Source organism: Haliotis rufescens, unplaced genomic scaffold, assembly GCF_023055435.1.
Source record: "Haliotis rufescens isolate VD_foot unplaced genomic scaffold, xgHalRufe1.0.p SCAF_13, whole genome shotgun sequence".
NCBI lineage: Eukaryota > Metazoa > Mollusca > Gastropoda > Lepetellida > Haliotidae > Haliotis > Haliotis rufescens.
Genome location: NW_025963813.1, coordinates 9955134 through 9976688, shown reverse-complemented (window position 1 = coordinate 9976688; position 21555 = coordinate 9955134). Strand labels below are relative to the sequence as shown.

Genomic DNA, 21555 nt, shown 5'->3' with positions numbered 1-21555 from the left:
AAACGAAATTTAAGTTTAAAAGGTCGTTTCTTAACAATCCCGTCATTGTTTAATGCGGGTGCGGGTGCAGGTGCGGGTGCGGGTGCGGGTGCAGGTGCAGGTGCGGGTGCTACCGTAAGGGCAGGAAGTACTTACCTATTTCGCCAACTCCTACTGTCATCACCGATGTTCAGTGATCCATTCATATAGTTTGCACAGCTTTTTAAACCCTTTACGCCAGATGTTATCTGTTTCGACGGATAATCAAGACTGGTTATTCCCTTGCATTGACGAGTTATATTTAAAATGACAGAAATAAGGGGCGGGGTTAAATTTAGGGCGGGTCACCAGTGTCACGGAGCTGTGCTCCAGAGACCTGGATGTCATTAAATAAGAATAAAGTAATACTAGAATAATACACGTGCTAAAAGTTCAGTTTTATTATCAGCTTATTGTAACTAAAGTGAGGCAATCTAAAGGATCAAAACTCCAATTGACACTGACAATGATCACTGATTATTAACCAGAACAAATATACAAGCAGATAAGCTTAGCAAAAGCTATTACAAAATATAGCTAAATCAACACAGCCTTGGGACCAACAATGTTTACAAGTCTTTACAGTGTTGCCACAACCCCAAGTGTACAGTCCATTACTCAGTGCACTCAAAAGAAAGTAATTTTAGTAATATTCTAGCAATATCACGCTGCGGTCACTAGACCATGACAGGGACATCAGAAAGAGAGAATTGGTAATAATTTAGCAAAACTTATCAGTCCATTTTGAAAATATAATTATCCCTCGTGGGCATTCCGGGTTTGAATATTGGTCTCCAGCAACATAGCTGGTCGTAAGAGGCGACCGAATGGTTCGGGTACTCGGGTGACTTCGTTGATAGCGTGTCCCTGGTCCCCGATGGCGTGGATCGTTGCTCAAAATATCGATCACTGGAGTAATCGCCGATTTTCATTGATCCATTCAAATATTTTCACAACTATGTTGCCTTTTACACCCAATGGAAACTATTTCGGCCGATAATCGATACTGGTTATTCTCTGACGTTGACGTTTTAGATTATGAGCACCAAAGAGGTCCGAATGTCGTCAGAGGCGACTAAAACGGATCTGGTGACAAGTCTTTGTGAATAAATGCGATTAATCACGCCCGGTTTTCGTTATACATCTGTAATATTACGTCCTGTAGTGCAAATCCACATTCACTCACTCACTCTTTATGCCAACTTGTACTTGTTAACCATACACATTCTGACTGAAAAAATATTAGACTTTCAATGTGATTGACACCTCAAATGTTGTTCGAGGGTAAGAACTTTTCAGTGTAATATTCTCACATTACAAACGTCTTTTGACAGGTCTGTAGCTTGCGTTATGTAACGGTCATTGTTTCTTTTCTGAAGGAAAACATTAATGTCATAAGCTTGACACACGTGAGAAGGGTTAGGTGAGAAATACATTTATTGTGTATTATTGCAATTTAATCATTTTTGAAAAAGAGCTACCTCCTGAAAATGTCATTATATTTTACATTTGAGGTATTGAGTACATGGGTCACGAGACGCGTGTGGTTACTGTTTTTGCAATAAATTTCGCCTTTTTTAAGATATCAGCTTATGTTCCTAAAACATAATCAGAACTAATGATAGATTGTTCTTAATATTGAATACAAGTATATATTTCTGAAAAAAATATATTATCAAAAAGAATGTTGGTGACAGTAAATCTTAATAGAAAGTAGGATGTGATTTTCAATTAAAAAAAATTAAATAACGTTTAAACTGAGATATTTAAGTGCCTAAATAAAAGTAGATATCACCCACTCTTCTTTCGCTCCTTTTACGTATCCTCGAATCAAATTGGATCTATTTATTTAATCGTCATTCCAAACAGTAAATGAATAAAAATATGAATATTTCCAAACAGATCTTTATTATGATTAAATGAGTGCAGTCTTACAGTAATTTCTGTATTGTCTAATTGTCTTCCTTATCCTTGCCACGGAGACGTCACGGGCCTGAAAAATGACAAGCGTCAATTGTTACTGTAAGCTCAACTGAACATTGTTCAAATATTATTTGTAAACCAGAACAGTTTTAAGTGAATAGTAGATACCAAAGTATGTCACAATATATACCACATTCAGTTCGTGTAAAGCCATACAACAGGTGGGTAGATGGACAACACAAATAGACAGTTGGACAGATACACTATGCAGGTGTGACGATGGGCAACACAAACTTGGGGATAAGTATATGTTGATGTGAGTGTTAAGGAAAGTACAGGTAGATGCGAGTGTTGAAGGTAAGTACACGAAGATGTATGTGTTGGAAGTCAGTACATGTGGATGCGTGTGTTGAAGGTAAGTACACGAAGATGTGTGTGTTGACGGTCAGTACATGTAAATGTGTGTGTTGAAGGTAAGTACATGTAGATGTGTGTGTTGAAGGTAAGTACATGTAGATGTGTGTGTTGAATGCAAGTACATGTAGATGCGAGTGTTCAAGGTAAATACATGTTATGTGTGTGTTGAAGGTAAGTACATGCAGATGTGTGTGTTGAAGGTAAGTACACGAAGATGTGTGTGTTGAAGGTAAGTACATGTAGATGTGTGTGTTGAAGGTAAGTACATGTAGATGTGTGTGTTCAGATAAGTACATGTAGATGTGTGTGTTGAAGGTAATTACGTGTAGTTGTGTGTGTTGAAGGTAAGAGTAGGTAAGTGGGTTTTTAAGTATATGTTGGTACGATTGTTCTTTATTTCTTCCCGCGGACTCATGGAACATACCTGTTCTTCTATCGTCTGTCTGAAGGTAAGTACATGTAGATGTGTGTGTTGAAGGTAAGTACTATGGATGCGAGTGTTGAAGTAGGTACATGTAGATGTGTCTGTTGAGGGTAAGTACATGTAGATGTGAGTGTTGACGATAAGTACATGTAGATGTGTGTGTTGAAGGTTAGTACAGGTAGATGTGTGTGTTGAAGGTTAGTACATGTAGATGTGTGTGTTGAAGGTAAGTACATGTAGATGTGTCTGTTGAAGGTAAGTACACGTAGATGTGTGTGTTGAAGGTAAGTACATGTAGATGTGTGTGTTGAAGGTTAGTACAGGTAGATGTGTCTGTTGACGGTAAGTACATGTAGATGTGTGTGTTGAAGGTTCGTACATGTAGATGTGTGTGTTGAAGGTAAGTACATGTAGATGTGTCTGTTGAGGGTAAGTACATGTAGATGTGAGTGTTGAGGGTAAGTACATGTAGATGTGTGTGTTGAAGGTAAGTACATGTAGATGTGTGTGTTGAAGGTAAGTACACGTAGATGTGTGTGTTGAAGGTAAGTACATGTAGATGTGTGTGTTGAAGGTAAGTACACGTAGATGTGAGTGTTGACGATAAGTACATGTAGATGTGTGTGTTGAAGGTAAGTACATGTAGATGTGTGTGTTGAAGGTAAGTACAGGTAGATGTGTGTGTTGAAGGTAAGTACACGTAGATGTGTGTGTTGAAGGTAAGTACACGTAGATGTGTGTGTTGAAGGTAAGTACATGTAGATGTGTGTGTTGAAGGTAAGTACACGTAGATGTGTGTGTTGAAGGTAAGTACATGTAGATGTGTGTGTTGAAGTAAATATAAGTACATGTAGATGTGTCTGTTGAGGGTAAGTACATGTAGATGTGAGTGTTGAGGGTAAGTACATGTAGATGTGTGTGTTGAAGGTAAGTACATGTAGATGTGTGTGTTGAAGGTAAGTACACGTAGATGTGTGTGTTGAAGGTAAGTACATGTAGATGTGTGTGTTGAAGGTAAGTACAGGTAGATGTGTGTGTTGAAGGTAAGTACATGTAGATGTGTGTGTTGAAGGTAAGTACAGGTAGATGCGAGTGTTGAAGGTAAGTACACGTAGATGTGTGTGTTGAAGGTAAGTACATGTAGATGCGAGTGTTGAAGGTAAGTACATGTAGATGTGTGTGTTGAAGGTAAGTACATGTAGATGTGTGTGTTGAAGGTACGTACATGTAGATGTGTGTGTTGAAGGTACGTACATGTAGATGCGAGTGTTGAAGGTAAGTACAGGTAGATGTGTGTGTTGAAGGTAAGTACAGGTAGATGTGTGTGTTGAAGGTAAGTACATGTAGATGTGTGTGTTGAAGGTAAGTACACGTAGATGTGTGTGTTGAAGGTAAGTACATGTAGATGTGTGTGTTGAAGGTTAGTACAGGTAGATGTGTGTGTTGAAGGTTAGTACATGTAGATGTGTGTGTTGAAGGTAAGTACATGTAGATGTGTCTGTTGAGGGTAAGTACATGTAGATGTGAGTGTTGAGGGTAAGTACATGTAGATGTGTGTGTTGAAGGTAAGTACATGTAGATGTGTGTGTTGAAGGTAAGTACACGTAGATGTGTGTGTTGAAGGTAAGTACATGTAGATGTGTGTGTTGAAGGTAAGTACAGGTAGATGTGTGTGTTGAAGGTAAGTACATGTAGATGTGTGTGTTGAAGGTAAGTACAGGTAGATGCGAGTGTTGAAGGTAAGTACACGTAGATGTGTGTGTTGAAGGTAAGTACATGTAGATGCGAGTGTTGAAGGTAAGTACATGTAGATGTGTGTGTTGAAGGTAAGTACATGTAGATGTGTGTGTTGAAGGTACGTACATGTAGATGTGTGTGTTGAAGGTACGTACATGTAGATGCGAGTGTTGAAGGTAAGTACAGGTAGATGTGTGTGTTGAAGGTAAGTACAGGTAGATGTGTGTGTTGAAGGTAAGTACATGTAGATGTGTGTGTTGAAGGTAAGTACACGTAGATGTGTGTGTTGAAGGTTAGTACACGTAGATGTGTGTGTTGAAGGTAAGTACCTGTAGATGTGTGTGTTCAAGGTAAGTGCAGGTAGATGTGTGTGTTGAAGGTAAGTACATGTAGATGTGTGTGTTGAAGGTTAGTACAGGTAGATGTGTGTGTTGAAGGTAAGTACACGTAGATGTGTGTGTTGAAGGTAAGTACATGTAGATGTGTGTGTTGAAGGTAAGTACATGTAGATGTGTGTGTTGAAGGTAAGTACATGTAGATGTGTGTGTTGAAGGTTAGTACATGTAGATGTGTGTGTTGAAGGTTAGTACAGGTAGATGTGTGTGTTGAAGGTTAGTACACGTAGATGTGTGTGTTGAAGGTAAGTACATGTAGATGGGTGTGTTGAAGGTAAGTACACGTAGATGTGTGTGTTGAAGGTAAGTACACGAAGATGTGTGTGTTGACGGTCAGTACATGTAGATGCGAGTGTTGAAGGTAAGTACATGTAGATGTGTGTGTTGAAGGTAAGTACATGTAGATGTGTGTGTTGAAGGTAAGTACATGTAGATGTGTGTGTTGAAGGTAAGTACACGTAAATGTGTGTGTTGAAGGTAAGTACACGTAGATGTGTGTGTTGAAGGTAAGTACATGTAGATGTGTGTGTTGAAGGTAAGTACACGTAGATGTGTGTGTTGAAGGTAAGTACACGTAGATGTGTGTGTTGAAGTAGGTACATGTAGATGTGTCTGTTGAGGGTAAGTACATGTAGATGTGAGTGTTGACGATAAGTACAGGTAGATGTGTGTGTTGAAGTAGGTACATGTAGATGTGTCTGTTGAAGGTAAGTACAGGTAGATGTGTGTGTTGAAGGTAAGTACATGTAGATGTGTGTGTTGAAGGTTATTACGTGTAGTTGTGTGTGTTGAAGGTAAGAGTAGGTAAGTGGGTTTTTAAGTATATGTTGGTACGATTGTTCTTTATTTCTTCCCGCGGACTCATGGAACATACCTGTTCTTCTATCGTCTGTCTCCTTACTCAACCCAAAAGTTCGCCAAGAAGGGAATTAACTGGAACAAAAAAAATATTGTATCAACACTCATAAGAATCTTAGTTATAACGGTTAATGTGAATATATTTTCTGGCATATCGTTAATGGGTTTCAAAACTACAAAAGAAAATCCGGAGACCAATCTTATCGCTACACATCTTTTGACATATTTGGGTCTGTATAATATTTTAAGTGTTAACTTTGGTGGGTTTCGTCATAAGATATGTGTCTAAAATGTCCTAAAAGTCGTTTGTACATTATGGTCGTAAACAGCTGCGTGCATCATGTATTATATTGAGTACTATTGCTGGTACTAGTCCGGACTGATGCCGATTGATAGTGCTCGAGATACCATGCCGCAGTTTAACATGAACACCCCACTCAGACACAGTATACTGACTCTGAGCCGACCAGTCCTTGTTTTAGCCCCTTAATGCCGAGGGACAGACAGGGTAACAACAAGTACCATCTTTTAACGTCTTTTGATATGACGCGGTAAAATCTACAAGAACAAATAGACCAAGGATCGTGACTTGGACATTGGATACTTACGTGAACCACGCTGTCCTTTTGACCTCCACTGTTTATCATCCATCCATGGGTCCACTGTATGTGGAATGAGAACAACATGGATAAACACATGGTTATAAACGGTAACTCGTATAACTCAAAAGAAAAGAAATTATACCGAGTTTGTTTTTTCATGTAATGGATTTTTTTCAACCAACTGTTGTTAACTTTGATTATGTTTATTCCACCACCATTCATTCCTGCAACAGATTGTAAAATCTGTGGCTTGTTTATTGTGTTCAGATATTGGTTGAAAGGAGATTGGGGTAAGAAACGAATACGCGATTTGATTGGACTATGCACAGACTCGTTAGTCCAGGCAAAATACAAACTCCGAAATTCCAGCCTAGTTTGGCAAGGGAGGAAACTGGACACTTTGTAGTCAGTTAACTCCCTTGCCTCGGGAAAATCATTCCTGTTAAGGTTAACCTGAAATCCCCACGAGGCCACGAGTTTCGACACAAAAGGGAAACTTACCGTCTTCGGGGTTATCCTCCTCCATCTGATGTTGCCATTTTACCGCTGTCGATTCGATATGATTATGCATTAATAAATTTATAAATTGGTTCAATGAAGACAGTGGTAAGAAATGCACTTGCAGCCACATGCACCCTATCATGTTTGAAATGTTAATGTGTGCTGAAAAAGGGAAATGAATTGATTTCAACGATAACATGTCTAATATACCCATAAGCAGTTGTGCGATTTCTTTTGGTCAATCAAAGTTTTAAATCAAATTATATTTTTATTAATAAAAACATGTAGATGTATCCTTTGGGTGCTAACCAAGCGCAAGTACAGTTCATTTTATGGATATAATATCGCTAGCTTTCAATTGAAAATCAAACAGAGATATAAATCAACTGAGAGGTAGAGGTTCTTTAGCCCCACAGTATATAAGCGTAAGCATTTCAATTTTATACACATAATTCTATATAAAGAATTGAAGATGAAGAAGGATAGGCATATTTGGGGTCTCTACGATTGACAGACTGATATGTTAGGATTCTTTGAAAAAAAATGTCATAAAATGTATCTTAAATAAGCGTTCAGATGACTTACAATAATTTTGTATATTTACTATTACGAACTTTTAAATTTTATTCCAGCCCTAACATTAAATGGAGATCCATGACTAAAGTGACTAATGTGAAAAAAGTGACCAGGATGAGAAAGTCCTTGACATGAGAGAGTGTTTCTCAATTGACTTCACTTCCATGTATATGTAGTTGTATCCTCAACGTTTTGGTTAAAATTAATAAATATAAATTGCAAATCCTCTTTAACTGGTCTTTTTACACATATGACAATACCACCCGGAGCCATGATAAGACATTCAAAATTATAACATAGAAAAGAAGGAAGGTTTTAGGTGACAGTGATGTAAAGCTTTTATATTTTTCGAACTACCTCCAAATTGGAATTGGACAATTCTTGTGGGTCTTTATCGAATCTGATATTTTCTAAGAGACCGAGTTTCTTTTGTTTGTTGTTTGACGCCACACTCAACAATATTCCGCTGAATGAGAGCGACCTGTAAAAAATCGAATGTGGAACAGACAATCCAGTGATTGATATTATGAGCAAAGGCCCATTCTGTCGGGGTAGGATGATAATCAGGCCGAAGTTGTATAAAGCCAATCAATCCATCAAGTCTAGTCTCCATAGCACCAAAGGAGGTACATCGGTATGTACATATATACAGTTATACATTATACTTATCCATCTTGTTCTTATTTGTTGTTTAACGCCGCACTCAGCTATATTACAGCTATATGACGGCGATCTGTAAATAAACAAGTCTAGATCAGACAATCCAGTGATTAATATCATGAGCATCGATCCACGCAATTGGGATACGATTACATGTATAAACCATATCAGCGAGTCTGACAAGCCGATCCCGTTAGTCGCCTCTTACGACAAGCATTCAAATCAAGATGGCGGATGTATGCGATTTTTTTTCAATTTACTTGACAGTTGAAAAATAAAACCATAACATGAACACGAGTTTACCGTCTTTGTTTAGCTTAGTAAACTTCTCCAACGCCACCTCTTGCCGCTCGTATATCTTGGTCATCATGCTGGCTGCTACAAAATAAAAGTGACAAACCCCTTTCCAGATTCATACAAAAAAATCTGTAATAAGGTCGATTGTACGATTCCACCTATATCCTGAGAATGTGTTTATGAATCACCATCAAATAGTGATGATAGCAGGTGATCGCTTAAAGGCACCGCCATAAAACCACGCAAAGGCAAGTCAATTGTTCACCTAGATAAAACACGAGAACATATGGTACAAGTCAAATCAGCAATACGTTTTTGTTTGTTTTTTTACGTTTATTTACGGTTCAGATCAAGAATAGAATAACAAACTCCTAGGTTTGTTACTAAAGGTTCGTTCTCCACTAAGTGTACAAATTAAACACATTTCCTACCCAAGCATCTGCGAATACAGTTAATTACAATAGAGTCACATAACATAAGAGTGTGGTAACATCAGGGCTTCACTTTCCAAACTGAATGTCTTTATATATGTTAAAAATAAACAAAATATACCTGTAACAAGTCTATCAGTACTTCTAATATGTAGATATCTACATCTTTAGTTGACTCCCAAATGTTGATTGGATCACTAAGAAACATTACTGACACCTTTTCGGTTTTCATGTCTTCAAGAACAAAGGTACTTGCCTCTAATCTGAGGCACAGATATGGATATCTTCTTTATCATGAGGCACATAACGTTTAGGGGTATATGCTTACTCCTTCATCAAGTGATGACGTTGTGTTCCTCATAGTTAAGAAGTTGACATCCATAAATTCTCTCCTTATATGGATGTTTACCACTTCTAAATGCCTTTCAAAGACTAGATACTATACCGTTGACTTTAACGAACCACAAGAGAAAGTTTTACATTTATCATAACACAATAATCACATTTTGAACATGCATGTTTAAGTTAATACTATCTTACATTCAGTCATAACGCAACATACAAGTTAAATAGAGTTAGCCGACTGAAGCCTCCATTTTGGTTGGGTACCAAGCTTCTTCAGCAGATACCTTACCATACAGACCCCTGAAGATCCGAAGTAGAATAGGTCTTCAGCAACCCAGGCTTGCCGTAAAAGGCGACTATGCTTGTAGTAAGAGACGACTAACGGGATCGGGTGGTCAGACTCGCTGACTTGGTTGATGCATGTCATCGATCCCAATTGCGTGGAATGATGCTCATGATGTCAATCAGTGGATTGTCTGGTCCTGACTTGATAATTTACAGAGCGCCGTCATATAGCTGACTCCGGCGTTAAAAAAACAAGCAAACAAAACCTTACCATACACGGCACACATAACAGACAAAGGTGACCGCCATGTCCACTTCACTGTACTTATTTACCTAAAGTAGACATTACTTACAGACGCCTGATATGGGTATCTCACACCCTTGGCTGATGTGCACGTAACTGGCTCATTATTATTTGTGTCAAAAGATACGTTACCGCAAGATACGTTACCAAAGTTGAATATCAAATTATGTATATTTACCATAAATAGTGAACGTGTTGGGGGATAGTTTCGAAATGCATTGCGATAATTGTAAAAGAAACGATTGCCTATAAAAAAAATATGCTTTATTATCAAATTGGGTGGAAACGTATCTCTTATACATGGTGACATATCTCTTTTAATTCTCTACCATAATCATTCAATACAAGAAACATTTCTTTCATGTATACACATTATAATTTTTTTCAATGGTTATTATTTTGACATACATACGTTCATGTCACATTTTGACATACATACGTTCATGTCACATTTTGACATACATACGTTCATGTCACAAATGACCACATCACACACGTTTATGTTACAAATGACCATATCACACACGTTCATGTTACAAAAGACCATATCACACACGTTTATGTTACAAATGACCATATCACACACGTTTATGTCACAAATGACCATATCACACACGTTTATGTCACACATGACCATATCACACACGTTCATGTTACAAAAGACCATATCACACACGTTTATGTCACAAATGACCATATCACACACGTTCATGTTACAAAAGACCATATCACACACGTTTATGTTACAAATGACTATATCACACTCGTTCATGTCATAAATGACCATATCACACACGTTTACGTTACAAATGACCATATCACAGACGTTTATGTCACACATGACCATATCACACACGTTCATGTTACAAATGACCTTATCACACACGCTTCTGCCACAGACGGACGACCATATCACACACGCATCTGTCACACTTATCACATCACACACGTTCATGTCATAAATGACCAAAATCAAAACCTCAATCAGTACCACATGCGCATTTTTTTCTATATTACATTCACCGTCACTCTACCTGTTGTGCCAGCTTTGCCCGCAAACACCACGCCCAACAGCAGCAGCAGCGTCAGACCCACAATATTCATCGTTTCAACCTGCGTCTGTCCGTACAGAAACGAGACGTTCATTATTAGATGCTAATATCCTAATTTCTATGTTAAACATTTTTTAAATGAAGTCAATCATTATGATGATTTTTTTTATCACACTATATTTTTTCATGTAATCATTTCCTGAGGAGACACAATAATTTCGTAAACAATATAACAAACACATAATTGCATTACAGAAACCGAAATCGATTATGAAATGCTCGTTTATTGTGGAAAGAGCGGGTGAGTTTGGTGTAACGCCGCTTTTAGCAATATTCCCGCAATATCACGGTGGGTGACACCAAAAATGGGCTTCACACATTGTAACCATATGGGGAATTGAACCTGGGTCTTCGCCGTGACGAGCGAACGCTCTAACCAAGGCTACCCCGTTGCCCCTACGAAAGATAAATGGAAGACCGAAAGATAAATTTAAGTCCGAAATATAGTAAAATATAATAAAAAATAAAACAACTTTTTCCATTGTGATGTATGTGCGTAACCTACCATACATGGAGATAAGGGATGATATTTAATGTTCCTGTGGCAGGTTCACGGACGGTAAGAGAAGATGCGGAAGGCAAAGTTCATGCAATTAACATCCTAATATCCGTAGGCCTAAGCCTTAAAAAAGGTAGGGATATGTGCTCACCTTGGAAGTGCCAAACGATCGCAACATCGGACGGTGATATGAAATAATTGCTTTCCGTGACCTCAATTTATAGACAGCGTCACGTCACATGACCTGTGCACTCCGTTGCACCAAACACTAAAGACATTTTCAAAAGGTTTCGTGAGTATGAGAAACTGTAATACGAAAACAATCGTTTTGTTCTCACACATGTCAGTAATAGAAGGGCAATGTTTCCTTGAGGAAAGGTACATTTTGTAAGAACACAAAAGTTATAGGCGACTTTTTGTGTGTCGTAATTACAATGAATAATCTAATTTTTTTCTCGCCCTTGGAAAATGCTTAATGTGCATTTTATGCCACAACTAATTTCTAGAATACAATCAGTGAAGTGCTTTCTGACACGATCGCTATGGCTCTGTTAAAAGTTCAGACTACAAACATACACAGTGAGTGAGTGAGTGAGTATGGTTTTACGCCGCTTTTAGCAATATTCCAGCAATATCACGGCTGGGGTCACCAGAAATGGGCTTCACACATTGTACCCATGTCGGGAATCGAACCCGGGTCTTCGGCGTGACGAGCTAACGCTTTAACCACTAGGCTACCCGACCGCCCCATACACAGTGAGTAAGTGAGTGATGTTTTACAAACGGCACCAAGATATTGCACTTTTATAAATGTTAGCTGTAAATAGTCGAGTGTGAGACAGTCAAGTCAGTGCTTCACAGCATAAGCAACGGTGATACGCAATTGAGCAAGTCACAGAAAAACTTGTCACCACCCCATCCGGATTTAAATTGGTTCTTGAGACAGATCATCTGTACAGAGTGAGTGAGATGAGAGTTAGGTTCTGGCAAACTCAGAAACATTCAGAGCGGACCTTGGATCCCCTGCCCCTTAATACGTCAACACTTTCTTGTCGCTTACCGTTCAGAACTCACCCCCACCACGTACAGAGAGAGTGAGATTGAGAGTTAGGTACTGGCAAACTCAGAACCTTGGATCCCCTATCCCTTAATACGTCAACACTTTCTTATCGCTTACCGTTCAGAACTCACCCCCACCCCGTACAGAGAGAGTGAGATTGAGAGTAAGGTTCTGGCAAACTAAGAAACATTCAGAGCGGGCCTTGGATTCCCCACCCGTCAATAGTTCAACATTTTCTTGCCGCTTACCGTTCTGGACTCACCCCCACCCCGTACAGAGAGAGTGAGATTGAGGGTTAGGTACTGGCAAACTCAGAACCTTGGATCTCCTATCCCTTAATACGTCAACACTTTCTTGCCGCTTACCGTTCAGAACTCCCCCACTCACCCCTACCACCACCCACCACTCCATCCCACTCCCTGTCAGATATGCACTTGCACCACAATGTACGAAAATGATTTTAAAGGTTTTCTACCAATAACGTTCATCAACTGTCTGAGTACAATCACATGGCATACTTTTAAACACCCTCGTTTTAATACCTGTCATATTCTATCCCAAAATATGCATTACAAAACGAGTTGCATGAGGACGTTGCAATCATTTCTCTGGCACCTTCTTTTAACCTGACTGCCGCCGCCATCAGTCACCTCCCACCCGCCCCCACGTTGTCGTGCCAGGATTATAAATATACCTTTCCTGTCTCACGCGCTAAAACATACCAATATTTCACGGAATAGAACCAATTTCAAGACCCTGGTTAGCTTCCTTACACTTTCAAGCAAACCAGGGCGGATATTGAAAAGCCCACATATGGCTTCTTCTGGCAACAAGCTTGGTGTAAGGAGTGTATAAAGCCATCGCCTTTACACAGAAGCCGCCACTGCAAGGTGACTGACTGTTAATTAGGAAGCTCTCAGCACTGTCAGGTAAGCCAATTGTTTGACGTTCGCTTATATAACTGGGTAAAAGTAACGCACAGGCCTCGAAACAAGCTCAATTTTATTTAATTTTATGTTGGTTATTCTTAATGTTTATGAGTGTTTTGGATCAGTTAAAGGTTAAAATGTTTAGACTAAATTAAAACGAGTTTGTGTTAACGGTCGTCGCGCATCAAGTCCGCCAAGGATTCGATTGTTGATGCTGCTTGGTCTGTTTCATTTACACATGCAAAAAACAGACCTATGCGTCCAAGTTATTTAGTTTAAAAAAAAACATCTCGCAACAATATATATTTTTTGTGGCTGACAATTATTTATTTTTCTAACTGCCTGAAGCATAGTATTTATTTTTTAAGCAACTTCGGGCAACTTATCTTTTTGCGTCTGGGATAATGTACACCCCATCTGGGATAACATGCATTTAATCTTGTGTAAATTACAGTCTATAATGAATGAGGAAATTACTCGATTTTGATTTTGTCAATCAGAGATATCAAACCCCAATAACCACCTCTAATTAAAACAGCCTATTTGACGGACACATCACCGCGGAGGCAAATGTTCATAGACTTCTTTCTCAAGCCATTGTCGGTTGGTAAATTTATATAATTATATGTAGATTTATAGGTAACAAAGTTTCAAGTTATGTGTGGCAAAACATAGTGTGCAGAAAACACGACATAAATTCACAAATAGAATGTATTTCAAGTTGAGGTGACTGCAGGCGCTTTTCTCAAACCGACTGTGACGTCCTACACTTTGCATTTCACCGAGCGCTGTGATGAGTATGAGGGGGTTATGAGGGGGACGGGGAGAGGGAGGGTCTGGGGGGTGATTTCATCGAAAGAACGAACTTGTCCCAGGAAATGCATGAAATAGGGGATTATCTGCCGCAAAAAGAACATTGTTGCAAGAGGCGTTTTCTTTTTTAAAAAAAGAGAGATAAAATTTAGTTGTAATTAAAAACATATCTTGTCTCCACAAAAAATTCTAGTCATTTCCATAAATAAGATTGACAATCCATTCATGACATTGGACTCAACTCATGCTGTTTCACTCATTTTATGTACAAACACCAAGGAGTTTGCGTTTATATCGTTGGGGCAGAATGAGTGAGTGAGTATGGTTTTACGCCGCTTTTAGCAATATTCCAGCAATATCACGGCGGGGGACACCAGAAATGGGCTTCACACATTGTATCCATGTCGGGAATCGAACCCGGGTCTTCGGCGTGACGAGCGAGGGCTTTAACCACCAGGCTACCCGACCGCCCCTGGGGCAGAATGAAGACAAACACGCAGTGTGTTCAACGCGGAGCGAGGTTACCTAGGTTATATTTGACCAAGATGGATTGTGTCTGGGAAAATGTTTTTGTTTATTTACCCTTTTTGCAACCCTTTCGTAGCATCACCACCTCAAATCTTTGCCAGCATTTGCCCATGGGCCCCACTTGGAATTAATGTGGGCTACGAAATGGGGTGAAGATTCCGGGGTAGAATAGATCTTCAGCAACCCATGCTTGCCGTAAAAGGTGACTATGCTTGTCGTAAAAGGCGACTAACGGGATCGGGTGGTCAGGCTCGCTGACTTGGTTGATGCATGTCATCAATCCCAATTGCGTGGATCGATGCTCATGATATTAATCACTGGATTTTCTGGTCCAGACTCGATTATTTACAGACCGCCGTCATATAGCTGGAATATTGCTGAGTGCGGCGTTAAACCCTGTCCTCCGCCTCCTAACGGCTGCTCTTATGATTGTTGCCGAATAACATAAACATGTTTAGTGTAATAATTCACGGTGAGGAATATTTTAAGTATATTTTCATAATCATTTATATATTTCGTGTGTTCGCATATCATTATAAGCATGTGAGACAAGGATAAAGTTTATTTTTAAAGTTTCGTTACATCTTTCCAACTATTACTCATCCCGTTGTAATTTCATCAAACCCCAAACAAATATGGCAAATAAGAGCAAATAAGTGCAGGTGTCCCGTTAACTCCATTCATATTTTGCTTTGTATCACTGTGCCGGTGTGTGGGATATCTAACTAAATTTCGTTACGAAATAACAATACAAAAACCTTCGGGACGAGTGACCAGCTAAGGGCCTTCTTAGACTGGAGTAGCTTCCCTTTGATAAAGGGCAATAACTCCAGCCGGTGGTCCGATTGATTACCGCTGGAGGTGATTATTGACACTATGTGCAGGCAATTGTCTTTTTACCTACCGACCTTTTCACGCGGTCGCGGTCGGGTAGCCTAGTGGTTAAAGCGTTCGCTCGTCACGCCGAAGACCCGGGTTCGATTCCCGACATGGGTACAATGTGTGAAGCCCATTTCTGGTGTCCCCCGCCGTGATATTGCTGGAATATTGCTAAAAGCGGCGTAAAACCATACTCACTCACTCACTCACGCAATATACTAATCGCACATTCCAGGAAAACTTGCAATGTTTAGGAACTGCTTGTGACGACAGAATTCAATCAAAACAAATTATACCATAGAGAGATCATAACGCTTGTGTGTTTTGGGATGCTAAATATCATGTATTAGAGATAAACACAATATATGTATTTAGCTCATCAAAGCTCGCTTAATACAGTGCCAATTGTAGCCTCAATGCCTGGACAAGTGCTGAAACTGTGTGCCATCATATTATAGAAGGTAAAGCCCTTGAAGTCTTGTCATCTCCAGTGCCCTTTCCACAGACACAGGCACGGGTGGTCTAGTCGTTTAATAATACGCGCAAATTTATTGTGCAGAGTTTAGTCCCTTAGGGGACCCGTATTCGCTGTCCGCACGTACAAATTCCAGAATTGTTTTGATAATGTTCTTGGTTCGTCAGTATCATACCTGTGCTAAGCTCGTGTGTTTCACCAAAGTAATAACGTCCTGGAACCATTTTCTTGTCCACAACATTTAGCTGCCACGATGTGATATAACTAGAATAGTGGACAAGCGACGTTAAGCTCAGTCCACTCAATCATACAAAGTTGTCCCCAAACTACAAGAATCCAAAGCGTGAGTTCGAATCTGCTTCGCTCGGATTAGGATGGAATGGAATATTGTGACCGTATTCTGTCCCGGAATCCCCACGGATCCCACATTGCTCAACCGAATCACGGTTTCCGGCGGTACTGGAGAACACTTCCCGTTACGATCCGGGTTACCATAGGTCTTCAGCAACCCATGCTTGCAGTAAGAGGCGACTTGCGGGATCGGGTGGTCAGGCTCGATGACTAGGTTGATGCATGTCATCGTATTCCAATTGCTTCGATTGATGCTCATGATGTCAATCACTGGATATTGCTGACAACAAACAAACAAACAAACGAGCAAAACCGGTGAACGTTTTAACCTCCAGGTTACAAACAGCCCAGGACAAAAGGACGGAGTAATCGGGTTTGGAAATCAAAATTTAAATCACGTCATAGTCGCCAACATACTTTCTAATTTATGTAAGGCGGTGAGGCAGTTATGTATAACGAGAAAGATCACGATTCATATGTGTCATTGTGCGACCTTCGCGAAAGCGTTCTAGACAATTAATCAGCTACCACGTTGTTATGGGGTTCTTGACGAGCTGGAAACCGTACAAGACCAGGGCTGATGTATTAACATTGCACACTGGTCGTGTTTTATGATCTTTTGTGTTCTAAGCACTCAAAATCTAGGTTTGCAGGCTAGTAATGCTTCAGGACACGTCTGGTTCCGTGTGAGTTATTTACTCTCAGCCATGAGAGGACTAGTGTTTCACGAGGTAATGAACGCCATTGTGAAAACCTAGGCTGGCTGGCTGTACGTTGATGGCAGGCGTTTCCAATTCTTGTAAAACTGGGTTTCTAAACTTGATGCGCATTTAGTTATACAGCTATTGATAATATGTTCACTGAAATTGCCGATTCCTTTAAAGAAAGACCTGACGGGCTGGACCAGTCGTCTAAGGAGCCGGGATTCGCTATGCAGAGTTGCGCCCCTTAAGCGTGCCAGAAACCTATGATCGCAGGCTCGAATTTCAGATTCGCCAGATTATGTTTCCTTGTTTGCTAGCACTAATACCCGTGCTTGTAGCTTCACCAAAGTGGTTATCGTCTAAAGACCTTCCTCACTTTGGGCTTTCCTCCCAAATCAAGCCAACATGCCATGATATAACCACTCACCAAGTTTTGAGTGAATATCGTTTAACACCGCCTTTTACAAATATTCCAGCAATATCACGGCGGGGGATACCTGGAATAGGCTTCCAACGTTGTACCAATCTGGAGAATCGAATCCGACCTTCGGTGTGACGAGCCAACACTTTAACAACAAGGCTACGCCACTGTCCCCAATTTTAAGAAGCAACTATATCAATCCTAAATACCTATTCATAGGTATTATTGTCCTCAAGTCACTCAGTTACAACTAGACGCATACATCGAATTGAAGTCATTATTAAAATAAGTTCATAAAAAACAGAATTTGCAATTTAAAACAAAATGAATCAACTGAAAACCTTAAATTAAGAATGCTTAATACTGATCATGTTCATGAAGCTATTTGGATCAGCGTTGATTTTCAAACTAAATGGCAATTAAGGCCGTCCACCTTCTGCCTCTACCCTCAATCTTCCAACACGTGATAGAAATATAGCAATGCTCTGACTTGTATTTTTGGGGCTATGAAAGCGCCGAAATATACAGTGAAGAGATGCTTCCATTAGTAGTGTACCAGGTCAGGTGTTCGTCGGATCAAATATGCCCTGCTTATAATCCATTTTAAGTTAAGAAAGCGCCGAAATGTACATGAAGAGATGCTTCCATTAGTAGTGTACCAGGATCAGGTGTTCGTCGAATCGAATGTGCCCTGCTTATAATCCATTTTAAGTTAAGAAAGCGCCGAAATTTACATGAAGCGATGCTTCCAATTGTAGTACCAGGATCCGATGTTCGTCGAATCGAATGTGCCCTGATCATAATCCATGAACCGTGATTGCCATAGCCATTCGTGGGTTTTACCAAAGTTGTAAAAATCTGAGCCTTTACCACGGACTTCACACTCACATTAAAGGGTGGCTTTGCACCTTTTTCTTGTAGCAATTTCCAGTATAGCTGTCACAAAAAATGCAATGAGGAGAATTGAGATTTAGAATCTGTGTAATTCAGAAAAGGAACTAGTCAATTGGTCTTAGGATTGAATCATATTTTGCCCACCCCACCCCCATTTTAAGTAATATTTTTTCATACCTCTACACCCACATCCACACCCACACCCACACCTACATCCTATATACTATTTGACCATCCCATTAATAATGTTCAAAAATATATTTCAAAACAACGAAATGTGTCATTTCTCATGACCCCCATCCCCAGCGCTTAGTGGTTAAATTTTAGCCCCTAACCTGTAAATATTTCATGACCCCCTCCTCCCCCTAATCTTACCGTCCCCACCTCCCCTATAATATAAATGACCAGTCCCTATCATATATTTGACTGCTCACAAGTAAGAACTGTCAAACTGGTGTTTTGACGACTTGAACCCACCTTGTTACGACTGCTGAATTGTCTGGTCTAGACTCGATTTTAAGCGTACACGCCGAGATGTAACAGAAAATATTTTTTTGATTTGAAGTTTGCACGATGTACGGCTTTTTCCCCATTGGACGAGAGGTCGGTCACATGATGTTCATAAGTGTAGGTTACCGCCACAGGTTCATTAAATCTACGGAAATGTCTCCCGTCACGTATATCGTGTCGGCCATTTTGACGTCTTGTACTTGATGTATGACGACGCGCTGTCATTGTGACTGACAAACTGAGGTCGTTCTTAACAGACCTTTCTCATCTAACGGTGATACTATTTGAACACACGTTTTGTGTAAGATGTTTCTGAAGAGTAAGTTGTGCATTTGCACGCTCATGTCACCTCTCTTTTTGAGAAACTTTTTTATTCCTAGATACAGCTTGTTGTTGTTTTGCTGTCAGTGTAAACATAAAGTCACAAGTACTAAATAAAACCATGTATAGATCTAGACCTACATCCTTTGAGGTAAACAATTGTGATAAAGTGAAAGTCAGTTTTTATATTTTTTTATGTGCAAGCTCCGACATTGATACAGTTTGACCCTCACTCCATGAAGGTTCATAATCCAAATTGAATGTAAGTCAATTCTAAATAATATTCGGGCGGTCGGGTAGCCTAGTGGTTAAATCGTTCGCTCGTCACGCCTACGATCCGGGTTCGATTGCCGACATGGGTACAATGTGTGAAACCCATTTCTGGTGTTCCCCGCCGTGATATCACTGGCGCCGTAAAAACTCACTCACTCACTTTATAATTTTCAAAGCGGCGTTAAAGCCAACTCACCCACTGACTATTTATATTTAATCTCGTTTCAGCTATGGACATCGCTATCGCCGTGTCCTTAGCGCTGGTCCTCTGTCTTGTGTGTGGGGTATGCCCAGTCAATGCTTACTATGAACACACCTGCTACCTTGATGACCGGAAGCCTTCTGTGGGCGGTTTATGTGGCCGGCGGGCATCCATGATGGTGGACATGGTCTGTCGGGGCTCGTTCGGGAAGAGGAATGTACGCTTCATGGGTAGGTGGTATTGCCAGTGTTGAGTTCAGAGTCATCCTAGTGCGAAATCGGCACCTCCAGAAGCGTCGTTAAATCTCCAACATCATCATCATCATTATTAGAATCAGCTATGGTTACCCTATCCTCTCATACTTTCATCCGTGAAGATCCGGGGTAGAAAAGGTCTTGAGTAACACATGCTTGCTGTAAGAGGCGACTATGACGGCGGTCTGTAAATAATCAAGCCAGGACCAGACAATCCTGTGATTGACATCATGAGCATCGATTTACGCATTTGGGATACGATGCCATGCATCAACCAAATCAGCGAGCCTAACAACCCGATCCCGTTAGTCTCCTCTTACGACAAGCATGGGTTGCTGAAGATCTATTCTCCCCCGGATCTTCACGGGATGTTTTCATTGTACATCATTCATATGTTTGTAATCTATTTTATTAATTTTATTCAAAATTTAAGTCACTATTGTTTACAGTAATAGTTTGACTCGTTAAAAGTTATATTTGTTGTACAGTGCCATGCAAAGGAAAGCATACACTTAAACTTGGATTTGACCAACACATTACAGACGTTATCAAAACGTTATTAGCCTGAAAACAGACGCCTAAATACAGCAGACTTAAAGTCCCAAACACAACTGTGATATTCGGATGAAATACAAAGCCATCGAATCACCATTTACTTACCACCATCAAACATGGGTGTATACAGTTTTACGCCAGGGAGTTTAGTATGGTTGGCTTCAAACCATTTCACTCACTCATGCATTCCCTTCTCCAGCCAACTTGTTGTGTACGCATTGTTTTCCTGTATATCCACGCGTGCTATCCATTTATTCAGACGATGATCCATCCCTGGAACCGGTTAAGTTCGCCGCCCCGAAGAGAGAAGCTCTTTCTTACCTCGGCAAGCGGACGAGTGAACAAGGCTTTGTCTGCGAGTGCTGCTACCACAGATGTTCAATCGGCGAACTGCGAGAATATTGTCACGACTAGATTGGCACAGACACTATGACAGCAAACAGTACGAGATGGATAGACAGTTACAATGTTAGCGCTTACAGAATGTAGTGGCGATAGTCTGATATTTTGGAATATATGTTCACGTACCACAGCATTTCTTGGAGTGCTCCAGATTCAAGGATGTCAAAACATCACAAGTTTGCTCTCGTTGAATCTATTGGACGTTAAGTTCATATATCGTTTCCGATAACCTGTTCGCACAATATATATAGTGAATTTTTGTAGGGGTCATTCTTATACTGGTAAGTTCATATTCCCGATGAAAACCTTGTCACCATGGAAACACTGTGGTATATCTGCTATAATTACTTAACCCTTATCGTCACTTCCGCTATCAATGACGTCATGAATCCATTGCATCAAAGTGGCAGTGTCTGACTATGTCTGAAGCTTGACCAGTGCCTTCGAACAACATGAGGCCTTGCACAACTTTTTACATAATGTGATGACACAATACTTGGTTATTAAAAGAATAATAAAAAACATGAAACACAACCTCTGCGTCAGCAGTTTTTCGTTTTTACTTGGGGGCTCCTGGCGATTACACAAAACCAAAAGTTT

General features: G+C 40.1%; 2 protein-coding genes across 2 annotated transcripts; one reads left to right on the top strand and one right to left on the bottom strand.

Moving 5' to 3' along the window:
* Positions 1-1905: 1905 nt before the first annotated feature.
* Positions 1906-11585, bottom strand: LOC125378788. Its single transcript, XM_048394751.1, has 7 exons — positions 11536-11585; positions 10808-10892; positions 8415-8489; positions 6876-6920; positions 6381-6434; positions 5789-5847; positions 1906-2011 (listed from the first exon to the last, which is right to left on the bottom strand). Exons 1-6 carry the CDS (start codon positions 11560-11562, stop codon positions 5816-5818), a joined length of 318 nt encoding a protein of 105 aa, XP_048250708.1. The 5' UTR covers positions 11563-11585; the 3' UTR covers positions 1906-2011; positions 5789-5815.
* A 1705-nt stretch (positions 11586-13290) lies between these two features.
* Positions 13291-21489, top strand: LOC124126826 (molluscan insulin-related peptide 1-like). The gene is made up of 3 exons (XM_046490352.2): positions 13291-13373; positions 19771-19974; positions 20813-21489. The coding sequence occupies exons 2-3, from the start codon at positions 19773-19775 to the stop codon at positions 20965-20967; spliced, it is 357 nt and encodes a 118-aa protein (XP_046346308.1). The 5' UTR covers positions 13291-13373; positions 19771-19772; the 3' UTR covers positions 20968-21489.
* Positions 21490-21555: the final 66 nt, after the last annotated feature.